The following is a 26,942-nucleotide window of genomic DNA, read 5'->3' as shown; positions in this document are numbered from 1 at the left end:
TCGAAAAAATAAAATATGTTTTTTGGAACGTAACAATGATGAGCGAAGCTACCTAACGTAACCTAACCCAACCCAATTTAATGCAAATAGCGAAAAAGAAAATGTTTTACAACATAAGAATTAGGAGCGAATCTAACCTAAGTTGGCAGTATCATTGTTGCTTGCTGTAGAAAATTCGTACTTTGTTCTTCTTGCTATCACTTCGCACTTCATATGCTTATTTTGGCCATAATATTTAACAAGTTTATCAGGGATCCTACTTGAAAGTCAGATTATAGGTGACTTTCTTAATTTATTTTATTTTATTTTATTTTATTTATATATTTATTCTGGTGTAATATAAATGATACTCGGGAGGAAATTAAACACAGAATAAATATGGGAAATGCCTGTTATTATTCGGTTGAGAAGCTTTTATCATTCCGTCTGCTGTCAAAAAATCTGAAAGATAGAATTTATAAAACAGTTATATTACCAGTTGTTCTTTATGGTTGTGAAACTTGGACTCTCACTTTGAGAGAGGAACATAGGTTAAGGGTGTTTGAGAATAAGGTTCTCAGGAAAATATTTGGGGCTAAGAGGGATGAAGTTACAGCAGAATGGAGAAAGTTACACAACACAGAACTGCACGCATTGTATTCTTCACCTGACATAATTAGGAACATTAAATCCAGATGTTTGAGATGGGTTGGGCATGTAGCACGTATGGGCGAATCCAGAAATGCATATAGAGTGTTAGTTGGGAGGCCGGAGGGAAAAAGACCTTTGAGGAGGCCGAGACGTAGATGGGAAGATAATATTAAAATGAATAATTTCTATTGGATCGGTGTCGGTTAGAGTTCCCGAGTAGCTCAGTGGTAGAGCGTTGGTACGTTAAACCAAAGGTCCCGGGTTCGATACCCGGCTCCAGAACAATTTTTCCCTCGAAATTATTCAAATCAACTTTACAAGGAGTTATGCCTGAAATCTTGATTTGAATATTAAAATGGATTTAAGGGAGGTGGGATACGATGATAGAGACTGGATTAATGTTGCTCAGGATAGGGACCGATGGTGGGCTTATGTGAGGGCGGCAATGAACCTCCGGGTTCCTTAACGCCAGTAAGTAAGTAAGTATTTATTCTGGTGTAGTTAAGGCCATCAGGTCTTCTCTTCCACAACACCAGGAATAGAAATACAATAATAGAAATAAACATAGAAAATAGACTATATACAAAATAAAGCTACACAAGAAATAAAGAGAGAGAGAGAGAGACACTATAAACAAAGTAAAGCCACACAAAAATATACACAGGTTGCAGTCACACAAACTTTAAATGAGTGATTAAGTATCATAATTATTTGTATCCTAACTAATTAATTAACATAAACAAGAAACTTGCAATTTTAATCTAGATTAAAAAAGAAAAAGAAAAAAAACACAAATCAACACTTCTAGCAATACCTAAAAACATTAACTAAGACAAAATTTTCCAATTTAATTTTGAATTGTGATGAAGTCCGGCAGTCCCTGAAGTCATTAGGTAACGAATTGCAGAGGCGAGGTATTTCTACAGTATAGGAAGATGAGTATAAAGATGTTCTGTGATGAGGAATAGAAAGAAGTGCTTGATGTCGGTTTCGAAGAGTTGCAAGAATTTGAAAGCGTGATAACAGATGATTCGGAGTAGAAGTATGTATGATTCTAAACAGAAGAGACAGTGAATGTATTGTTCTTCGTTCCTTCAGACGCACCCATGAAAGTAACTGGAGGGAAGGTGTTATATGGTCAAATTTACGAGTATTGCAGATGAATCGTACGTACACATTATGAACTCGTTGTAGTCTCTCAGCTAAGAGTGAACTTACATTAGTTAGCAAGGAATCGCAGTAATCAAAATGGGGCATTACAAGCGTCTGAATAAGATTCTTTTTTAGACTAAGTGGTAGAAATTCTTTCATATGGAACAAGGAGTGGAGTTGAGAAAATTTTTTGTTTTGTTTTGAGTCATAATATCGAAGTGAGTTTTGTTTTGAAGCATAGTATCGAAATGATTTTGTTCATTTACCTATGGACACAGTAGATAATAAACACACAACTTTTAAAGAATGTCTACGGTATATTTTATTTTATATTTTGGTAGAATTATGTTTGCACAATATCTTTGCACGTGCGAGAAACATATATAAGGATTGTGAATAACTGCTAATCCGCATATGTAAACATAAATTGTGCTTCACCATGTGCTAGGGTGACCAACTCTCTTGTATTTTCTGGGAACTTCCGTATTTGAGCAAATGTATTTCCATCTTCGTTGCCCCCGTAATGACTTCTTGATTCTCCCATATTTTCTTTATCTATAATGAGCGCTAAATTTTTTAATGTCTGATAATTTAGTATTTATTTATTTAACCTGATAGAGGCCTTCTCTTGCCCTTTACCGGAATATTAGAAGTATAATATTAAGATTACAGTTATAATTATAATTACATCTTGAATTACAATAAAAATCGAAGTACTAAAACATCACCTGATTAATAAAAGCAAGACCATTTATTGGAGAAGTTACGAATAAAGAAATGACTATTTTCTAAAGTAAAAATTAAACATACAATAAATTATAATATAGAGATGAAATTACCGTAGATTGAAATACATTATTCTAGAAGGAAAACCTGTTTACATGAAGCCATATCTGAACGAATCTCAATTACCAGTAAAACTTAGTGACCAAGTACCTAGTAAGTTTGCATTTAAATTGAATTTTGTTTTGACAGTCTCTGATGCTAGCAGATAGCGAATTCCAGTGTCTTGGCACTTGGCAGGGCTATTGTGAAAGAGAATCAGTACAAGAAGGCACATTGGGCTGGTATTGTTTCCTGGCGAGAACGTGTGTTCAGATTATGATGGGAAGAAAGCTAAGTGAAGCGATACGACGAGTACGAAGGAATGAAGGGGTTAAAGATTTCGAAGAGAACGAGAATATTTCCAAATATATTTAGATGTAAACTGACATTGAGTCCACACCTGTGGAGTAATGTTCAACACGTCTGGCCGCGAAATCAGGTGGCCCGGGTTCGAATCCCAGTCAGGGCAAGTTATCTGGTTGAGGTTTTTTCCGGGGTTTTCCCTCAACCCAATACGAGCAAATTCTGGGTAACTTTCGGTGCTGGACCCCGGACTCATTTCACTGGCATTATCACCTTCATATCATTCAGACGCTAAATAACCTAGATGTTGATACAGCGTCGTAAAATAATCCAATAAAAAAACTGACAATATCGAGAGTCAATTTAGTAGGTAACAATCGATTATAATTCAGTTCTGGTGATACTGTTATTTTTGGTGTAATTATGCACATATGATTGTAAATAAATGTTTCAGTTTGCACAGTGGGATAATAAAATTAAATGTTCCGCTGGATCTCTACAAATATGAATAAGTTAAAACTGATAATCGTGCATATTTAAAAATATTATTGTATTCAATATTATGACTTAACTCATAATTTTATTATATATTAAATTGCTAGTTTTATATTATAAATGTGAACAATTTCATCAATGAATGCAAACTTCCCCTCCCACCAAAAATTGACTAAAATTTGTCGTGGCCAAACGCTTGTAATTTTATGATCGGAAGTTGGTCACTCTACATGTACTGTAGTACATGTGACAATAACAACAGAATCACCTTGAAATTAACACAGTAACAAAATAATTCCTTTTTGCAAATAATTCTTTTAAAGTGCCCTGTGCCTCTGCTGATGCACTCATGTACATATGCAATGAATCTTTTCATGAGATACCCACGCATTGCTGCTGATATGGCATGAACTTCGTCTCTAATTCTCTTTGTTAATATGTCCAAGTTTGCTGGTCTTGTAGCAGTTTCTTTGTTTCATATTTAGATGAAAGAGTTAAAAGCCAACCTGGCCTATACAGCTTTCAAAGTCACTTGCCAAACTTGTGTTTCTATAATCTCTAGCCTGTGCTGCAAGTATCAGCCATAGAGCAACCTGTAGGACTTGCGACTACTTGTAACACACAGCATTATATTATTTGTGTGGGAAAATAAAGTAGGTCTACTTAGCAACTACTCTCTTTCCAAATAAAGATTGAAGTAAACGTAAACAAAACCCAAATGTATTACTCCGCAATCGCAAGCTAGCTGCCAAAGCAGCACGCAGGGCAGCCACCATCTGATATATTGCAGTCGACATTACAACACATTCATTAAACTAACCCGTTAATGCTCACAGAGGGTTAATAACAAGACTTACATGATTAATAAAGTTAAAATGTCATTAATATAATAATTATATTCTACTTACGTCAGTGTGTGAACTTGTATACCATTAATCGGAACTCGATAGCGGCTCTATCCCCTCCATATCCGAATCTTCAGGTTCATCTGAACTGTCTTCTGTGTTGATAACCAGTGGCAGAAACACCAGTGAACTCTGATATTAATTTCACAATTTCGGCAATAGCAAGAGTAGGATATATATTGCATAAAGAATTGAAAACGTTTAAAATCATGGTTTTTTCTCCACTGTTTAAGGGTTTTCCTTTTCCTTTCTTGTGCTTAATAACACGAGATGGAGAGGGCTGATCAGCTTCAGCCATTTCACTTAGCACTCGACAAAATGTTTGAATAAAGTTAATAAATCTGTATTATTTAATGATTTGCTATTAATATTACCAATGAAACCACAACACTGTAACACACGCTTCGTGTACTGACTGCTTAACAATAGGCTACTACAATACAATACGTCATTGTCGTCTGCCACGAACAAACTATTGCGAGCGACTCTCTCTAACTGGGACATTGACCTCGACGTCAGATGGTGCGAGAAAGACGAAGTCTGGGATTCACAAAGGCATCTTTCACGTGATCAAGGCATGCATCTCTCATGTGATCGTTCTGCAACGCACACTCGCTAGAAGCAGAGGGGGAGACGAATTTTGTGCTGACAGACATGGTGATTCAATAACATAGGGATATCGAAGAATTTTCATTAGTTCGATATATATGCGCGTTGATATCGAAGAGTTTATTTATCTACTGGGAATAGTGGATTTTCTTTTTTTTTTCTTTAAATTCATGATTAAATGTTACTCTTCGAAAAGCGGAGAATTTCTTCAATTCAATTCTACAGAAATTTCTTTGACGTTGGCAACACGGAATCTCGCATTGTGTTATACCAGCTGTGTTGATGTGCTCTGTGAATCTGCAGGTCACCTTGGGAGGGATTTCATGCCTGTTACGCATGCGTGTTGCCATAATATACTTTAAAATGATTTATCATACAATGTCTAAAACTACTAATATAAACATGTTGTTTAAATTGTAAGAAAGTGTTCTTATAAGCATGTTTAATTCACTCGTATTCTATGTATATTATACATTTTATTATTTTAGAAGGAACTATTTTAATGTGAGAAAGAAGATGACAAACATGAGCTTGAAGGCATTGTGCGTCCAATAGCCAATCAGAAACCATTAGGCCACGTGCATTTATTTACATTTACTTCAATCTTTAGCTGGAAAGAGAGTATATGTTCCATCACCCTCATCGCTCCTCTAATGCTTGGTTAATGTTATCAGGTATTGTACTCTGAAGGACTTGGCTCCCACAGGCAATTCTCTAGATATCTGTGTTGAAACTTTACCGCGAAATAACACTGAACCTCTAAATCACTCCACCAATCATTGATGAAACCACCTGATCTTCTGGATAATTCTGAAGAAGCAAATTCTATCCCTGATGGAGTCTGCCCAGAGTCATCTACGAAAGCTCCTCGTCTCACAAATAGAAAATAGGGTGACCAGACGCCCTCTTTTGTCCGGACATGTCCTCCTTTTTATCCATTTTTCTGGGGTCTGGGCAGATTTAAAAGTAAATCCAGAAATGTTCTCCTTTTCGTAACTTGTATGCCTGATATTTTGAAATTATCTGATTTGATTCCTTTCCCAAGTCATTTGCCTGTAGGTGGCAGCAGCATTGACGGAACGTACTCTTTGCCAACAATCATAACTGTCTTTGCTCCTACTTGTTATGATTGTTGCTTTCATAAATATGTAGTTAACTGTAAAATCATTTTATATTATTAAGTTTTATCATAAGTATACTGTAATAAAATATATTGAAATAATTTTAAGGATAATATAGGCCTAAGTCTAAATCTAAGTAAATATCAGTCCTCTTTAATAATTATAATTCGCTTGACTTTCATATGTGGCTAACTAAAAAATCATTATTATTAAGTTTTTTCATAATTAGGCCTATTTTGTAATAAAATAGATATTAATATACTTTAGAGTATGTTATAAGCTTAAATCTGTACTGTAAATATTTTGTAATAAAATATATATTGACGTAATTTAAAGTATAATAAGCCTAAATCTAAATACATATTGTCTGTTCTCTTTTTTTCGAACAATGTCTACCTTTTTCAAGATTTCTATCGATTGAATCTGGTCAGCCTATACTGCAAGGACTACATTACATAAAATAATATTATTAATAAACAGTGGGAGTTAATGTGGGAAAATAAAGTAGACCTACTTAGAAATCTGTCATTAGTTTTGTTACTTAGTTACTTGGTTACTGCATAGATTTTATGTCAGCGGTCTCAAGGTTAAAACTGCACTGGGCAAAGCATCGTTAGTCATTGTGAAACCGAAGGAACCCAATCGTAGAATGATGCAACCATTAACCTTTAGACCGCTGATTGTAACACTTCTGTGATAAGGCGTGCATCTTCATCACCTTTGATTCATAATTTGTTATTAATGTATTTACATTTCACGTTAGGCATGTACGTAAGCCATAAGCGTGTGATACTGTGAGTGGTCTCTGTATAAGAAAAAAGGAAGTAAGCTTTCTGAATTCAGTGGTTGAGCATTTAATTTTTAATGTCTTGCTGCTTTCAGTCGCTGTAGTAAATAGTTATGCTCACTTCCCTGGATGCCAGAATATTAAGATTCATGTTTAACCATGTAATGTTTTCTGACATTGTATTTCTTACAATTCACATTCTGTCCACATATCAAGCACTCAACCTTATTTGTTCCACTCTCCATAAACAAATAATCTTTTCCAAACTTTGCCTTAACGCATAGTTTTCAAATTTTCTAGCCACTTTAGACAGAGCCATTTCTCTACGGATGCTAATGGAAAGCATTAATGTGTAATTGTAGTGACTGACTCGATCTGTTCATATTATGTGGTGTTTGATGTCATACCCAAACGTTTATCTAGCTTGCCCTCATGAGGGCAGCATTATTCCAGAAGGAGCGAGGTCTGCCCAATTAACTCATGTTTGAGACAGCTGTTTTAGGTATTATATACAAACTTTTCCCAAAATTAATAAATGTTATCTCTATATTGTGCAGGAAGGGAATTCATTGGATCTGTATGTGACTGGGATAAAGGAGGAATGTGTGGACGACAATCATGATGTTACATCAGAGATAAAATTTGAGGAAATTATATTGCCAAATAATCTTCCCGTGGTGAAGTGTGAAGCCGAGGTGAGTGGAGCTCCTGCTATGCATTGAATTTTCCTCTTCCATTATTTAACTTGTAACTGCTCGATGAAAGAGTAATGGAACGGAGAAAAATTCTCTCCAGTGCCGGGATTTGAACCCGGGTTTTCAGCTCTACGTGCTGATGCTTTATCCACTAAGCCACACCGGATACCACCCCGACGTCGGACAGAACCATCTCAGATTAAGCTCCAACTCTTGGGTCCCCTCTAGTGGCCATCCTCTGCACTACGTCATAGATGTCTATGAACGTAGGACCGAAGTCCACACATGTGCTGAGGTGCACTCATTATGAGTGACTAGTTGGCCGGGATCCGACGGAATAAGCGCCATCTTAAATCACGAAGTGATTTACGCTATTCATACATATTATTTTAATGTGCCGAAGTACATACGATGTTTCCATGCAGATATTCTGGGTCATCATACGATGAAACAGTAATGGAACGGAGAACAATTCTCTCCAGTGCCGGGATTTGAACCCGGGTTTTCAGCTCTATGTGCTGATGCTTTATCCACTAAGCCACACTGGATACCACCTCGACGTCGGACAGAATCGTCTCAGATTAAGCTCCAACTCTTGGGTTCCCTCTAGTGGCCACCCTCTGCACTACGTCATAGATGTCTATGAACGTAGGACCGAAGTCCACACATGTGCTGAGGTGCACTCGTTATGAGTGACTAGTTGGCCGGGATCCGACGGAATAAGCGCCGTCTTAAAACACGAAGTGATTTACGCATATCATATATATTATTTTAATTTACCGAGAATTTTTCTCAGTTCCATTACTCTTTTATAGTATGATGACTCAGAATATCTGCATGGAAATATCATATGTACTTCGGTACATTAAAATAATATGTATAGTTGTACCTGCTCATTACAGAGAAATTTGTTTTCATCCACGATGACAGCGACTTTTGGTTTATGATAGGGACAATGAAAATGTATGTAATATACTTATTACATGTTCTTTGTTCCATAATATCCCAAATATAAACTGTGATATGAGTTTAACTTTCAATTTGATGTTCAGCATTTAAACATTTCTCGTTAATTTTGGCTACATGCAAGATCATCATATAGAGAATGAGGCATCTGACATCATCATTTTTAATATCTTCCAAATGACTGATGTTATTGCAGTGCTATTACCACGAAATTTAAGGGGCTCTCGAGTGAATAATATACATGTTTATGAGAATTATAGCAAATTAATGTTTTTCCATCATAACTTTTCTTTTTAAATAGAGCAAGGTTTATATTTCCTGCAAAATCAAAACCGTATAGAAATGAGATGACAGTAATACTCTGGTAGGTATGTGTAGAGTGCTACCGTTTCAGGAGATATTAGTGTAATCTTTCTTACACTAAAGACACTTATGAACCTAGAGTCCTGATGTTTAGGCATTTGTAATACTTAAAATAGATAGCCAAAAAATGCAATTAAAAACATAGAAACGGCACTGTAAATTTTGAAAAGCGTATGCTAAAAAAAAAAAAAAAAAAAGGGAACTAAACATGAAAAACGCAGTGCAAGTTTTAAAGAAATGCATCAAATCGAATGCATTTTATCGCCAAATTTATATAGCATTCATGCAGTATAGCTTATTACAGGTTGCACATTACGAGGTATATACTTTTTTTTTTTGAGGTGACTATTACACTTTTACTACTACTACTACTACTACTACTACTACTACTACTACTACTACTACTACTACTACTACTACTACTTTTATGACCAATAAAACGGTACGAAAGGATGTGTTTCAACCAATCATGGCTGTTTATTGCTACAATTTTATCGCTTTCCTACTATTTATTTTTATAACTTCCCTAGCATTTGTTTCTTTGTTTTCCAACATTTCAAGCTACAAATTCTTTACAGTACTAAATATATACTTTGCGATAGTGAAACAGAATTTTAGGAAGTCAATTATTTTTTTATTGTATTAGAATACTTCATTTCTTTTAATCTTTATATACTTTCTTCTAATTGTGTAATAGTCAATTAAATCCCACTCGAGTTTTGATTTTCTCTAGATAAATTAAGTCCTCTTCCTTTTTTGAATGAATGAATGAATCAGTCAATTGATTGTTTGTGTTCCCGTTGTACCTGCTGTGTCATAACCACTCGGCATGTCTTTGATCTCGATAGACCTGAATCAGATGATGTTGATGCTGCCACACATTGCTCTAATTAATATTTTTCGACACTCTGGTCTCTGTGCAGTCTTGGGGCAGCTAGTGGCAACGCTATGCACAGACTGTTCTTTCTCCATGGACACCACTGGGACCTGGTGACCATTTCTCCCCATCTCGTTTTATACAGTATCCAGATTCAGTGTTTGAACTGCTCTAGATGGTTGTAATGACATGTCTTACCATCTGCATACACAGAAACCACTGGACTTTCATGCTGTCTACGCTGACTCCTGCACTTCAAAGCGGTAGTTTTGGGCTTGTTTTATTCTTCTTGAGATGCCTTTTCCTCCAGTTGCACTCATCTCTAATTATGATTTTGTTAATGTTTGAATTTCGAAACATTTTAAATGTATAGCGTCTGAATGAGATGGAGGCGATAATGCCTGTGAAATGAGTCCAGGATTCAATGCCGAAAGTTACCCAGCATTTCTTCGTATTTGATTGGGGGAAAGCCCCGGAAAAAAACCTCTACGAGATAACTTGTTCCAACCAGGGTTTGAACCCTGGCCTACTTTTCCATGGTCAGACATGCTAACCGATACTCCATAGCAGTGAACTTTTTGAAACATCAGGGAGCAGTTTGAACTAGTTCATTTTTGTTTTCGCGTTTATTTCATTGACCTCGTCACCATCGATCAATCGACAAGTGAAATGTCTTGATCAGTTTAGTTCTCACATAGTTACGAACATAAAATGAACGGCAGAACGCAGTTTTCGAGGCGTGTTTTCCCGACCTGTCTTACTGGCGTTTAATGTCCAACAGGATTCCTGTCGACATTTGCAGTTAGGGAACTGTTTTGTTTGCACTTTCATTTCACTATATTCATTTTTTCATCAATCATAGTGGAGAGCAATTATAATGTAATAATTTTTTTGGACATCGTTACCGAACATTTGGCGACCTATCGTGCGAAATACAAAGACGAATAGTAGGTGATACAAATTCAGTTTGCTCCAGTAATTTGTACAGTGAGAAATATTCTAAAAACGTCAACCGACTCAACTTTCACTTGACCTTGTTCATTAAGTTGGTGATGAAAGTGTTATAAGCTCATCTTTTCATGGCTCTAGTTACATTTTATCACTTTACTGTCAAAGATTGTACGTCATTGCTGCTTATTGTTGTATATTTATGAACTTTAATTAAAAATATGACTTATAAACTGTTAGATTCTTGTCTCTAGCACAAAGCTCTGTGGACTGGTTCTTCGAATAATGTCCTTCATATCCTTGTTTTACTTTTATTCTAAATTTTCAGGAAAATTCCTGTGACTTGAATTTACGAAAGAACGAGCTGAATAGGAAAATAAAGTCAGAGGAGGAGGAGGGGAGGTAAGTATTTTGTGCTACTATTATTACTACTGCTGCAACAATTTTAAACTATTTTAAGTGCCATCATGCTTTGCTATTTCTTTAGCTTTATTTTTTCTTCTTAGTCTTTCAAACATTTATATTGAGGGTCACGTAATAACAATTCCTAAACAGCAAATATTGCCATCATGTCAGTGTTGCAGTTGTTACCAGATACCACACAATCCTACGTACTGAATGACTTATTTATTTACTGTACTTTACCTTTATGTTGGCAGTTTATTCTAAATACCTAATCCAATAATTTGTAACATGTTTTCGAAGTGAAACTATACGAGAAAGGGGTCAACATGTTAGTTATTTTGTCTGGCAATATAAAATTCATTTGTTTGACTAAACAATTCATTGTTTTACCACATAAAATTATTAGTACTAACTATGAAAACTGAATATCACCGTGAAATGTATGCTTAAGAATACTTACTCATAATAATTTTGCTGTTCTAGTTATAATTGCTGCCTCCGTGAACATATCTTTCATTATCTTCTTCGGTTAATTCTGAAAGAACAAAATGCCAGTACGGGAAGTTATCCCAACTCTCACAACACACTTTATGCTTTCTTGGTGGCGTTGCTGCCATGCTTTATCCTCTTTTTGATATTCTTGTAATAAAAATATAAACACGAAAGAAATTCTTTAAAATGAGAAATGGTATTTCTATCGATTACCCACCTGCATTATCATACCCAAGTATGTTGTATTTATTTATGCTGAACCCCGTACTCATTTCACTGGCATTATGACCTTCATTTTATTCAGACGCTAAATAATCTAGATGTTGATACAGCGTCGTAAAATAACCTAATAAAATAAATAAATGTTATATTTATTTACACTTACCTGACTATATATCTTGAATTATAACCACAACGCAACATATAAAATAACTATTATGAATTATTATTAATACTAATATTTATTAATTATTAGTATGTTCAAATTTTACTAGCATCCAGTAACTGGCTCAGAAATGTACTACAATTTTAATTTTATGGAACTCCAGTACCAACAGCGTCCGTCTCAGATGCCAACATAACAGTTACAAAATCACTATGGTACCATTTGTATTATTTGTCAATATCGAAATTCGAAACGAAGTTGGAAAAAGAAAATTCAGCCTGCAAACTAGAAAATCACCAAAAACCACTACCATATGTAAGAATGGGGGGAAAATGGTTAGGTTTCACCCTTTTGGTATGAAGTAAGCTGACCCGGACTATATACGTGAAATTCTGTCACGTTGGTTGCTGTCTTTTTGCAAATCCCATCCTATTCACTCATATTACATACATGACTTATTCCTGTCCACTCCTTTAACCCTTCAGTACTCGCGTGGATTACAATAGTAATCCACTGATATTTAATCCTGTATTACGTCACCGCCTGCAGCACTGCGTAGCTGAGCGTCAATGCAATTTCTCGTCACAGTCTAAGTGAGGCATTACTGGTGTTTAGACGTATTTGTCGCAACGCTTTGGAAAGTTATACGGAGTTTTATCAAGTTATACGCAGTTTTTCCGAGTGGATTACCATTGTAATCCACGCGAGTACTGACGTCAGTTTCTTGCTCAGGTAAGTGTAATAGTTTTTATATGGTTATGAGTGATGCAATGCAGGAACTTTATGAAAAAAGTGTGTGATATCGTTCCATCCTCTTTGTAGTTGGCTCCAATGGGTACGGAAAATACAAGCAATATTTGCAAGTGGCTAGATGAAGATCTGGATGTTGGCATTGAAAATGAAAGTGATGATGAAAGCAACAAAGAAGATCTTTTGAATGAAGTTCACGATTCTAATTCAGAACAAGACAATGAGGAGGAGGATGATGATTATGGTGATGGTGATGAAAGACTAATGTCTATAAATGATGGAAACTGCTATACGGGAAGAGACAACACTACAATTTGGCAGGAAGAACCAGTATCTCTACGAGGGAGAAGAAGAGCACAAAATATAGTGATTCATTTACCGGGCCCTAAAAGAGCTGCAAAAAATGCGCGGACACACACAGAGTGTTTTGACTGCTTTATTGATCAGACAATAATCAATGTAATAGTAAGGTGTACTAATATTTATATTGAAAAAGTGAAGCGTAATTACGGACTTGACAGGGATTGCAAATTAACAAATGACGTTGAAATTCGAGCACTCTTAGGTATTTTGTATCTTGCCGGTGCTTTGAAATCGGGAAGACTGAACGTAAGAGAACTATGGGATAAAAATGGAACAGGTATAGAGTCAATTTACCTGACTATGACCTACAATAGATTCCAATTTTTGTTACGATGTCTACGCTTTGATAACATTCATGACAGGCAGGAAAGGAAAGAAATTGATAAACTGGCTGCTGTACGTGAAGTGTTCGAGTTATTTGTTCAGAATTCACAAAGGTGCTACATTCCAAGCGAATATGTAACTATAGACGAGCAGTTGGTTGCATTCAGAGGACGATGTCCCATGAAAGTGTATATACCTACTAAACCAGCAAAATATGGGATCAAAATTTTTGCTATGGTGGATGTGAAAACATATTACACTCATAACTTGGAAATTTATGCTGGTATTCAACCAGATGGTCCATTTCACCAAAGTAACAGTGCACATGCAGTGGTGAAGAGGCTGGTTCATCCCATCAAAGGAACAGGAAGAAATGTGACCACCGATAACTGGTTCACGAGCATACCTCTGTGTTTAGATCTTCTAGAAAATGACAAAATTACACTTGTAGGAACCTTGAAAAAAAACAAAAGAGAAATCCCTCCTCATTTCACAACTACTCAAGACAAGGAAGTTAACAGTACATTGTTTGGATTCAATGAAAACTGCACAATTATTTCGTATGTACCAAAGAAAAACAAAACAGTGTTAGCATTATCAACCATGCATTATGATAAGGCAATGGATGAGGAAACAGGAGGAAGCCAGAAGCCTGAAATAATATCTTTTTATAATAGAACTAAATGTGCTGTGGATGTCCTGGACCAGTTATGCTCAGCCTATGATTTAAGCAGAAATTCACGCCGCTGGCCTCTGACTATTTTCTTTGACTTACTAAACATAGCAGGTGTCAATGCTCTTGTTGTTTATTCTGCAAACAAACAAAAAATTCTACGGAAAAACTTCCTAAAAACCCTTGCTCTGGACCTAATGAAGCCACTAATTTCCGAGCGTATCACCCAACAGACAATTCCAAGAGAAATAAAGAGAAGAGGAGAGCAACTGTTAGGTATTCCACAAACAGGTCAAGAAGAAGGAACACGGCCAGAAGGTATTGGTAGATGCTACATGTGTGGTAGAACAAGAAACAAGAGCACAAGACAATCTTGTTCCCAGTGCTTGAAGAGAATTTGTCCTACTCATTCAGATGTAATTTGTTTGAACTGTGTAGAAGAAATGCATAGGCCTACTCAGATAATTGAATCAGATGTAGATTAGACTCACGTGTGTAAAGTGTGAAATGCAAACATAAACATGAAAGTGCATCAATATCCTTCTTACAATACACAAAAACATCTGTAAAATATTACAAGTGAAGTGAGAATGATTGTTACATCCCTGAATTTTTTCATTGCTACACCCCTGAGTGAGGTATTCGGTTATCAAATATGACGTAAGTAAGGTCAGCAGTAGTGAACTTGCGTTTCCCGTGGGAGAGATTAAGAGAGATCAAGAGTTCAGATGACCTTCAAACATCGAGTGAGCAACAATGCTAGATAACCTACATAATTATGATGATAGTGAACTAACTCATAACTATGATGCAACAATAAATTATGACTCAAAGACACGACCAGTGTTGAAATATTATGCAAACATGTCACTTGAATGCAATTTGTGTACTATCAATTTCATTATTAATATTTATATTTAATACGTTCCGTTATGCGTACCATATCTATTCTTATTACTGTAATAACTGAAAACAATATATTTCTTAACATTTAAATCTAATTCCAATGTTTAAACCTTGTCTGTAAACAAAAACAAATGTGGATTACCATTGTAATCCAGGTGAGTACTGGCGTTACGGAATTTAACGCGAGTAACGAAGGGTTAAAAGTGTTTTTTGACGTGGATTTCTTGAAATTCGCGACAAGGGGATGCAACGATGGATCTCATGCTTTTCATTTATGCCATTTACCATTTTAATCGCTTGTCTGTTCAATAGTATATTATGATACAAAGTTGAGATGTGTTTGTTACAAAAGCAAGTAAAAATTTGAAAAACATGCAGAGCGAGTTTTCTCGTTTTTCAATTTCCGAGATTTTATGATGTACTTCACAAACGTATATCATACAGTATTTTTTGTACGATAGTATATTTTGAAGATAATATTAAAAAAAATCGTAATATACAGTATGTACATTGCACTATGAACAGCTGACTGAAGGTTAACAATGTGGCCAACGTACAAATTTCACCATCCCTGCATATATATTTATCTCTCTATCTTCCTTCCCCTCCCTCCCTCCATCCATCCCTCCCTCTCTTCTCTCCCTCCCGCGTCTCCGTCCCCTCTCCCTCTTCCTCCTTCTCTCTCTCTGTCTCTCTCTCTTATTTTCCACAGTAAACCGGGAACGACAACGAGAACGTGAACCGAAATATTATTAAAATAAATGTATATAAATGTGAGCATTCACAGTTAATTTTCACGTTCCCATTCCCAGGCTCTGTCAAGCTTCATGTTAATTGTGAATGCTCACATTTAAATACATTTATTTTAACAATATTTCCATTCTCGGTTTATTGTGACCCCTGCCTTCACTTGTGGGATTTAGTAACGTAAATATAACTTTCCGAATTTAGTAATGTGAACAGTTGCCGAGCAACATTGTAGGTAGAAAGTCTTTGAATATAACTGTAAAGTGAACAGTTGCCTAGCAACATTTTAGGTAGAAAGCCTTTGAATAAAACTATAAAATGAACAGTTGCTGAGCAATGTTGTAGGTACAGAGCGTTTGAATATAACTAAAGTTAACAGTTGCTGAGCAACGTTGTAGGTAGAAAGCCTTTGAATATAATACAAAGTGAACAGTTGCCGAGCAACGTTGTAGGTAGAAAGCCTTTGAATATAACTATAAAGTGAACAGTTGCCGAGCAACGATGTAGGTACAAAGCCTTTGAAAATAACTATAAAGTGAACAGTTGCCGAGCAATTATGTAGGTAGAAAGCCTTTGAATATAACTATAAAGTGAACAGTTGCCGAGCAACGTTGTAGGTAGAAAGCCTTTGAATGTAACTATAAAGTGAACAGTTGCCGAGCAATGATGTAGGTAGAAAGCCTTTGAATATAACTATAAAGTGAACAGTTGCCGAGCAACGATGTGGGTAGAAAGCCTTTGAATATAACTATAAAGTGAACAGTTGCCGAGCAACGATGTAGGCAGAAAGCCTTTGAGTATAACTATAAAGTGAACAGTTGCCGAGCAATGATGTAGGTAGAAAGCCTTTGAGTATAACTATAAAGTGAACAGTTGCCGAGCAATGATGTAGGCAGAAAGCCTTTGAGTATAACTATAAAGTGAACAGTTGCCGAGCAATGATGTAGGTAGAAAGCCTTTGAGTATAACTATAAAGTGAACAGTTGCCGAGCAACGATGTAGGCAGAAAGCCTTTGAGTATAACTATAAAGTGAACAGTTGCCGAGCAATGATGTAGGTAGAAAGTCTTTGAATATAACTATAAAGTGAACAGTTGCCGAGCAATGATGTAGGTAGAAAGTCTTTGAATATAACTATAAAGTGAACAGTTGCCGAGCAGTGATGTAGGCAGAAAGCCTTTGAGTATAACTATAAAGTGAACAGTTGCCGAGCAACGACATAGGCAGAAAGCCTTTGAGTATAACTATAAAGTGAACAGTTGCCGAGCAATGATGTAGGTAGAAAGTCTTTGAATATAACTATAAAGTGAACAGTTGCCGAGCAGTGATGTAGGCAGAAAGCCTTTGAGTATAACTATAAAGTGAACAGTTGCCGAGCAACGACATAGGCAGAAAGCCTTTGAGTATAACTATAAAGTGAACAGTTGCCGAGCAATGATGTAGGTAGAAAGTCTTTGAATATAACTATAAAGTGAACAGTTGCCGAGCAATGATGTAGGTAGAAAGCCTTTGAGTATAACTATAAAGTGAACAGTTGCCGAGCAACGATGTAGGTAGAAAGCCTTTGAATATAACTATATAGTGAACAGTTGCCGAGCAATGATGTAGGCAGAAAGCCTTTGAGTATAACTATAAAGTGAACAGTTGCCGAGCAACGACATAGGCAGAAAGCCTTTGAGTATAACTATAAAGTGAACAGTTGCCGAGCAATGATGTAGGTAGAAAGTCTTTGAATATAACTATAAAGTGAACAGTTGCCGAGCAATGATGTAGGTAGAAAGCCTTTGAGTATAACTATAAAGTGAACAGTTGCCGAGCAACGATGTAGGTAGAAAGCCTTTGAATATAACTATATAGTGAACAGTTGCCGAGCAATGATGTAGGTAGAAATCCTTTCAATATAACTATAAAGTAAACACTTGTCGAACAATGATGTAGGTAGAAATCCTTTGAATATAACTATAAAATTAACAGTTGCCGAGCAACGTTGTACATAGAAAACCTGAAAGCTGTTGTTATGCAGGAGACAGACGAAATGTCATTTTGTTAAATGTTCCATGCGCGAAATTATATTTTGTCGAATATTTTATGGACGACATGTCTGTGTATTATGCGTGGGCATATAGTCTATTGCCCTAATATCTGCTGTCATGTTGTCTATAGACGTAATGTATTGGACGAAATGCCCTGAAATAAATGTTATTTCTTCCATTTAGGGCATACACATTTGCTTTGATGTCTGTAATTCTTCACAATTTATGCACTGTAAATCTGTCATCTAGGTATATATATTATTATTATTATTATTATTATTATTATTATTATTATTATTATTATTATTATTGTTATTTTCACTATTACTACTAATGCTATTAGGTTAGGCCTACTGTACTATTATTATTATTATTATTATTATTATTATTATTATTATTATTATTGTTATTTTCACTATTACTACCAATGCTATTAGGTTAGGCCTACTGTACTGTTATTATTATTATTATTATTATTATTATTATTATTATTATTATTAATTGTTTCTTTTGCTAAAATATTTGTTTTTCTCGAATAACGACTGCAGTAAAAATACTTCACATTTGTTCTTACTAACTTTTCATTATCCACTGAATTCGCATTTACCTCTTTTTACAATAACTCTGCTCTCCTCTCTTCTGTTAGCGGTGTCGCAATGTTTTAATATTTTATTTTTCATTTTGGCATTTAATTTAGGATTCATTTTCCATTTAATACCATAAAATATTAATTATATTTGTATTACATTTAATACAGGGCGATTCGAATGTCTTTCCTGGGTTTCGGGGATCTGTAGATCAGTAACCATGACATATATAGCGAAAACATTTGTATCAGAAGATAGAGTATCATTCAAAGTGTCCGCACGTGTAACGATTAGCGCGTCTCGCCGCAAAACCTAGTGCTCCAGGTTCGATTCCTGTTGGGGTGAGTTTCCTGGTTGAAGTTTTTTCCGGGGTTTTCCTTCAACCCAATACAAGCAAATGCTGGATAACTATCTGTGCCGGACTCCGGACTCATTGCACTGGCGTTATCACCTTCATCTCATTGAGACGCTAAATAACCTAAGATCTTGATTAAGCGTCTTAAAATAACCTAATAAAATAAAAAAGAAAAGACATTTAAAGTTTGTATTCGTAATAGCCACTATATCGTAGTTGTAAATTTTACCACTGGAGGGCAATCATAACAGTTGATTAAACATGGCGTTCACTGGCGATCAAAAGTCGTTTTGGGTGTTACAGTTTGGTAAATCCGAGTCCGTTGTGATGGTACAACGACGATTTCTTACAAATTACCAATGCTGTTTCTTTTACAGAAGTTTATGGTCTATTTTTTATGGAGCAAACATTTACCAGTCCATTGTACATGGACATGTTTGACCAGTGGCTGATGCCACAATTAGAGGCAAATAGTCAGAACTTTATATATCAGCAAGATGGGGCTCCACCTCATTTTCATCATTATATCCGTGAGTACCTCGATGCTAGAATTCCACATCATTCGATTGGACATGCTTCGCGAGTTGATTTTCCTCTTCTTCCATGGACTCTGAGGTCATCTAACTTAACTCCATGTGATTATTCTTCATGGGGTTATGTCAAAGGTCATGTGTTCGTTCCCCCTTTGCCACATGATTTAGCACAGCTGCGAGAGAGAATTACACATGCAGTCGCTGGTATCTAACATGAGATGTTAGGATGTATAGGCCTATGGCAGGAACTGGACTATAGAATTGATGTCTACCGCATCACCAACAGTGGGCATATGGAACATCTGCAAAGTATGTGCGAAACTTTGGTAGATACTCTATCCTCTGATACAAATGTTGCCACTATATCTGTCATCGGCCCCTGAAACCCTGTAAAGACCGTAGCATCACCGTTCTCTTCTTATGGAACAGCCTTTCTCTCAAATTCAATTTTATTTGTGATCACCTTCTACAATTTGCTTATTATAAAACTACTTGTACTTCAAATCGCAAGTGACTCCTGAAACATTAAAAATGCTGGTGATATAAAATAGTAAAATAGTGTTGCAAAATTCAGCAATTCTTCACAATGCAATTAATGAAAGCATTATGTCTGCTTCTAACTCTTTTTATATAATTTAACATGTTTTAGATTTTAATGTTGGTTATGCATACTTTATTTTGTTTTAACCACATTCACTGTTACGCTGATCCGTATTTTCATCTTAGTATTGCAGTTATCCAAGACAGTACTGTTTCATCTGAATGCACCGATATTGATTATGAAGAGCTTATGCATCCAAACCATTCTCTGTCCTCCAAGAAAACTATCAGTGAAAGTTCAATTGAAACTTCTAATTATGACAGCTTGTTCATTACTGGAGACAACTTGAAGACACAGACTTATAGTGAAACAGGCGACAGTACAAATAAATGTAATGTTTGTGGTAAAGTTCTAGCTACTTCCTCGTCTCTAATATGCCACATGCGAACTCATACGGGTGACAAGACATTGAAGTGCAATATTTGTGGTAAGTGTTTTCCGTTGTCTGGTTCTCTGAGAAGACATTTGCTAGCGCACACAGGCGAAAAACCATTTAAATGCGATGTATGCGATAAAGTTTTCACGTTAGCTGGCAGTCTCAGAGAGCATTTACGTGTGCACACAGGTGAGAAACCATTCAAATGTAATGTTTGTGGCAAGTCTTTCACTGTTTCGAGCAATCTAAGAGCCCATGAACGTATGCACACGGGCGAAAAGCCTTTCAAATGTCATGTGTGTGAAAAGAGCTTCTTGGGATCTAGTAGTCTGAGAAGGCATGTACGCGTACACACTGGCGAGAAGCCATTCACGTGCAAGATTTGTGGTAAAAATTTCACGCAATCAGGAAATTTAAAGATCCATGCCCGCGAGCATACTGGCGTTAAACCATTCAAATGTGATGTTTGTGGACTTCGTTTTTCGCAGTCTGGAAACTTAAACATGCACAAACGCCTGCATACTGGAAACAAACCGTTCAAATGTGATTTATGTGGTAAGTGTTTTACACGCTTTTCATACTTAAACAGGCATGCACGCCAACATACTGTCTAGAATTCAATCCGGTTATGTGGTAATGCATGCCAACAGGCAAGGGAATAAGCAATAGTATGATTGTGAGTAAATAGTTTCTCCGTTACCAGGACACTATACTGAATATATGTCTACACACAAATTAAAACATTAACATTCTGTTGCTCTGGTGTGTTATTCTGAAAAACCCAACAAGATCTTTGACTTTAAGAATTAATTGTACACCTACGAAGTGTGAGAGGAAGGTCACAAAACCATTAACTGGAAGTGACATTACGTGTTCGTTCGACTTCAATTGCTTATAAGGTTGTGTTTGATATAATAAATTATATTATGTAAATTAAAATTTGGATAATTCATTGTAATAGTTTGTAACGTCATGCCTAACCTACTAATTTAACAATATAATTTCCCCTAATAAATTCCATGAAAGTGGAGCTCTATTACAAGATCTTAACAAAAATCATCATATAGCGATTCTATGTATAAATGCCATTACACGTTTGTTTATATACGTCTTCAATCGTATTTTTTCAATGCTACAAATGAAAAACAAATCCATTATATTAATTAAATGTGAAGCACAGGAACGCCACTTCATAATTTCAATTAAGAAACACGCCAAACGAATTATCTTTGCACTAAAAAGCGGATGCTCCCTGGACCAAAAATACACAAATTCAATCTTCGAACACGATTTTTTTTGTTTGAATACTTTCGTTTTATAGTTTATTTCAGCGATTTTTAAAAAAGTAAGAAGTGGCGTTCCTACAATTCACAATTACCCTATCATTATTAATATTTATTTTCCAATGACAGGTACTGAGATTTACATCTCTGACCTCAAAACAACTTCAGTATTAAAAAAAAAAAAAAGACAAAGAATGGAAAAAGAGTAGAAATTTCCCTTCATTGACTCATTAAGTTCCTCGCCTTTCAGTATTGGTCACACTCTTTCGCTTTGGTTAAGTTTGGACTGCGAAGTAGATGGTCCCTGTTCATATCTTCTTGTAGATCACACAAGATACATTTTGGGTCTGGTAGTAAGCCAAAACGATGGAGGTGTTCAGCTAGGCAGTCATGCCCAGTGCAGAGTGGAACTTTATATTAATATTATTATACGGAGTGATTTATATAGAACTAACACCTTTCTTTCTCTATTTATAGTCCACACCTGTGGAGTAACGGTTAGCGCATCTGGCCGCAAAACCAGGTGGCCAGGCTTGAATCCTGGTCGGGACAAGTTACCTACTTCCGGGGTTTTCTCTGATCCCAATTTGAGCAAATGCTGCGTAACTTTCGGTGCTGGACCCCGGATTCATTTCACCGGCATGATCACCTCCACCTCATTGAGACGCTAAATAACCGAAAATATTGATACAGCGTCGTAAAATAACCTACTTAAATAAAATAAAATTCTTTATTTATTTCAAACGGAATGATGCTATCCACGATTTGTTACACCCCAAATGTATAATAGGTATTTTTGGGAGATTACTAATCTCTATAGGAAATGTTGAAAATTCTTTATTTATTCGGCTGAAAATTCACTTAATGACCAGTTTTTAACGTCAAATTAGCAGAAGTTTTGTTTCCCTGTCACGAGATGCGCGGATATTTATTATTTATGCCTTACTGTTGGCAGCTGTTTTTCGACATTTTGTCGCTGAAATGCAGTACACATTAAATCAACGGCTCTTCCTTGTGAAGCAATACTGGATTACAGCGAGAATTTGGTGTTCGTAATCCCCCCAAAGAAACACAATACTGAGACTAGTAAACAAATTGGAAACATCTGCATCTCTAAAAGAATATGACAATAAATATACAGAATAAAGAATTGGAATTTGTAACTTGTTCTAATGTACTATTATTAACTAAAAATTTTACATCATAGTTGAGTTTTACCCTGAACAGGTAAAATTTTTGTTTTTGTTGGAGATATGATTAGATTATAACTTCAGGCTATGTTCTATAGCTCTTTTACTATTTCTGGAGAGACTTCTGATACACTCAAATAAGTACTATTTGATCGTCGTCGAATAAGAGACTTGTTAAATCAGTTTTATAAACTTTTCTAATAGAATCGAGCCATTCAATAATGACTTGGTCAATGTATAAATTAAACAGTATGGGTGATTTTCTGTGTAAATGCTCTGAATGGCTCTAATGAGATGTAGTGAAAATATTTTGTCCTTCAGTATATCCCATAATAAGTTTCTTCATACTACATTATCAAATGCTTTTGCATAGTCTATAAAGGCAAGAAAGATTACATTCTCCTTCTTCCATCAGTGAGACTGCAAATACACAATCGACGCATGAACACCTCTTCCTGAAGTCATGTTGTTTTATTAATATAGTTTCAGATATTGTATTTATTATCTTTGTTAAAATAATATTTAAATTTGAATGTTTATTAATTGATAACAATGACATAAAATGTATTGATACCTAAATTGATATTTATTTTGTGCTTTACCATATTACTGCTCCAAACCCATCATTTAATATACATTTTTCAGACCTTCCTACATATTTATTATTGGATTTAGCATTTTCAATAAGCATTTCTCCATTCTCTGTGCCATGTATTTGTGATGAATGGCTCTTTTTATAAGTTCAGAAATATCATCCGCTGTTGCAAACCTTACACTTGCCAAAATATTCGTTTTTTTTTTTTCCAAAGTGCAGACATACATTGTTAAGAAAATTACTTTGAATTTATGTTGTTATTTAGACCTACAAGAAAATATTTACTGGGTAACAACAAAATTATATAACTGATGTTAATTTTCTGAAGCAGAGACTTTTGGGTCCCATCTCGAATCGAAGCAAGACTTGGGACTTTAATATGAAAATCAGGACATGTCCCGCCAAATCGAGATATCTAGTAACCCTGGCGAAAGTCTTATTTCATTACATAAGCAGTAATGTATACGCTGCACTGAATGTTGTCTGAGTGTATCCCTGCCTCTGTTAAATTCCCTGCTCAAACTGCGGGTGGGATACAATTACTAATGCTGATCAACCAGCTTCGAAATTGAAGTGGCCAAGATGATAGCTTCGATATCTAATAACTAGGTCTATAATAACACAAACTCCACTGCCATAGTTCGATTTGATTTCTTTATTCGTGTAGCCTAGTTCTTGACAGTGAAATGATGAAATTAAATAGTAGCCTAGGCCTAAATAAAACCTAGGAGTTGCCCGCAATGTTTAATTTATATATTGACTAAGTCACACAAGACTGGATAGAATCTACAAAGAAATTGTACAAAACAGATTTAACAACTCTTTTTATTTGCAGATGATCAATTAGTAATAGCTGCTTCAGAGGATGGTCTTCAGAAACTAATATATGAATTACAAATCACAGCCTCAGGCTATAATTTAACAATATCTTCGACAAAAACAAAAATTTTAGCTTTCCAAGGGAAAACACAGGTACGATGTAAAATTTTAATTGACGACAATATAGTAGAGCAAGTAAGAGATTTTAAATACCTGGGCTGTGAAATTGGAAACACAAGAGAACTAGATCAACAAAGAAAATTACAAAATTAATCGAATATGTGGAACGATTAAAAGAACACTATTAAACAAAACAAGGAAAGAAACCATTTTGAAGTTTTATAAAATCTTGGCAGTTCCATCTCTCTTGTATGGCTCAGAATGCTGGACCCTAGCAGAAAACCAAAAACACAAAATAGAAGTATCAGAAATGAGATTTTTGAGATCGGTAGCTGGATACAGAAGAACAGATAGGCAATATAATGAAACGATAAGAGACGAACTGAACATATTCAACTTAAACAATAAAATAAAAGAATACCAAGAAAAATACTATGAACACGTACAAAGAATGCCAGAACACCGTATCCTTAAAAAGATTCTAGAGTACAAACCTAAAGGCAAGAGAGACAGAGGAAGACCTACGAAGAGATGGAGAGATCAATTTCTTTGAGAGGCCGGAACAGGGCAAAGGCCTAATCCCTGTGGATGATGATGATGATGAAATACCAGCAAGGTAACTTTTAAAGTTCAGCCCAATATCCCACTGTAAATTTGTTATGATTTTGTAACATTTCTAATAATATTTGCAAAACTACATATATTTCTTACAAAATTGCTTGACTGAATAGCCTAACGAAATAAAAGAAAAAAACCGGGTCTAGCTCTGTCGGGGACACGGCCGTGGGCTATATGTAAATATGTCTGGCTTAAATCGACAGTTGTAGAGGAGATCTTTCCTTTGGCACCAAAATCAGCGCGCAAACGTAACAGAGAAACAAGATCTATTGCATTAAAATGTTTACCAACTGCAAAATGACTGCTGGGTCCTCACGCCAACTCAAGGTGTTGCTCGCATTGTAGTTGTATACCCGATAGAAGAAGACAATATTTCAGTTGTGTTATTAGTCAGGAAGTTAAAGTGTCGAAATTGATCAACCATTAAGCGTCCGTCCTGATACTCCAAGTGTACTGATTTTAAAGAAGTATTCATGTGAAATAGTTAATAATCAAACGAGTACAGAAATGGTTCAATTCGTCAGTTCTTGCTCATTCTGAGTTTCTGGCATCATTAATGCACTACAAACTATACTTAACCTTCCAGTAATAGCGCCCTCTTTCAGAACATCACTGCTGGTGCCAAGTCTGGTAGACCCATATATATTTAATTTTATTTCTGACTCTTGCAACCAATTTATTAATATTTTAGCAGTGTGACAGTATCTATAGGTTATAATGAAAGGGGTGAATTGCAAATAATAAGCAGTTTGTTGTTATATAACATCTATTTTAATTAATTTTAAAATATTAAAAAAAAGTGAATAAAATATGAATTTTATCAACGAAAGCCCTTCAAACCAGCAAACAACTTAAATATTGTGTATGGTTTTCCTTAAAAAAGTAAAAATAATATTTTTAATAGTGTTTTGAGACATAAGATCATTTAAGCACTGCATTCAGAGCATGAAAACTGAGCATGACTTAAACATATAAATTTCTTACATAGTTTACAAAAGTATTTTCTTTTACTGTCCTTTTCGCAGAAAAAGCACCCTTTTCTTGTTTCCTCTGGAAACTGATGAGCCTTAACATGTTGGAAAGATGTTCCAGCAACCTCTTGCCTTCATTGTCGTACTTCACGTGGAAGATTTCTAACGGCAGCTCAACGTTTCAAGTGATCATCTGTTAATCCCACGCCCCACTCTTTCAAGTACTTCCTGTGGACACTTTTCCTTCTGATTGTTAAAGATGCAAATCACTTGCGAGTTTTTTCCAGCAATATTCAGTAGTACATACCTCACCACCATTGGCCATCTTCTGGTATTTCTTGCGATGTTATAGCGAGCACAAAGTTTGTCAAACATGTCGACACCTCCCTTAGTGGAGTTCTAGAAGGTGACAATTTCTGGCTTGCTTTTGTCACCTGTTGATGAACCTATTGAGTCATCATGATGCATAGTAGATGCTAAAATTACATTTTTGTCCTTTTTCGGTACGTAGGAAACAATGGTAATGTCTTCTTGGAAACCAAACACACTAGATCCCACTGGTCTCTTTTTGGAATCCACAAATTCTATTGGCAGCTCCCTTTTATTCTTTCGAACTGTTCCCACACAGGTTGTTCTATGGCGATTCACCAAGCTTGTAATTCGTGGAAAGGAAGTGAACCAAATATCACATGTAATGTTCCTCCCTGTTCCTTATATTGGTTGAATAAGTCGCTCGACTATACTCTGAGGATCATTTTTTGCCCTAAGTGGACCTTCTGGTTGTTGACCAACATATTTAGGACATACCATGTCTTAGCATCAACTAGGGAAAAAATTTTGATGCCATATTTATTAGTTTTTTTAGGCACATACTGTTTGAATGAGCATCTGCCTCTGAAAGCCTCCAACATTTCATCTACTGTTGCAAATTCACCTATTGTGTACCCATTTTTGCAGTTGTCCAAAAATATTTCAAACACCTGACGAAGTGGAGCTAACTTATCCCATTGTTTTCTACCATTTCTTGTTTCTGTATTGTCAAAACTTAGATGACGTAATAAAAATAGAACTTGATCTTTGGACATAGCCAGAATCTTTCTATACCACATCGATCCCTATCCCAAATTTTGTCTGCGGAAAG

General features: G+C 35.7%; 1 protein-coding gene and 1 non-coding gene across 13 annotated transcripts in view; one reads left to right on the top strand and one right to left on the bottom strand.

The window, feature by feature from the left end:
- Positions 1-21,235, top strand: part of LOC138691804 (zinc finger protein 664-like) — a 113,184-nt gene extending 91,949 nt beyond the window's left edge. For 5 of the 12 annotated variants that reach the window (XM_069814237.1, XM_069814236.1, XM_069814238.1 and 2 more), the window contains 2 exons: positions 7,385-7,522; positions 19,955-21,235. Coding sequence is in view for 5 of the 12 variants with exons in the window: in XM_069814243.1 (XP_069670344.1) it covers positions 7,385-7,522; positions 11,005-11,078; positions 19,955-20,819 (1,077 nt within the window). In the remaining 7 variants the exon portion in view is untranslated. Of the gene's footprint in view, positions 1-7,384; positions 7,523-11,004; positions 11,079-19,954 lie in introns of all 12 variants that reach the window. The other 7 variants (XM_069814250.1, XM_069814243.1, XM_069814244.1 and 4 more) reach the window with 2 other exon arrangements.
- TRNAY-AUA (transfer RNA tyrosine (anticodon AUA)) lies at positions 7,999-8,070 on the bottom strand. Its single transcript has one exon. It is a non-coding gene; the product is annotated as a tRNA-Tyr (tRNA).
- Positions 21,236-26,942: the final 5,707 nt, after the last annotated feature.

The sequence above is a fragment of the Periplaneta americana genome, chromosome 16 (genome assembly GCF_040183065.1).
Source record: "Periplaneta americana isolate PAMFEO1 chromosome 16, P.americana_PAMFEO1_priV1, whole genome shotgun sequence".
NCBI lineage: Eukaryota > Metazoa > Arthropoda > Insecta > Blattodea > Blattidae > Periplaneta > Periplaneta americana.
The sequence above is the reverse complement of the archived record's forward strand: the minus strand, read 5'-3'. Positions and strand labels throughout refer to the sequence as shown.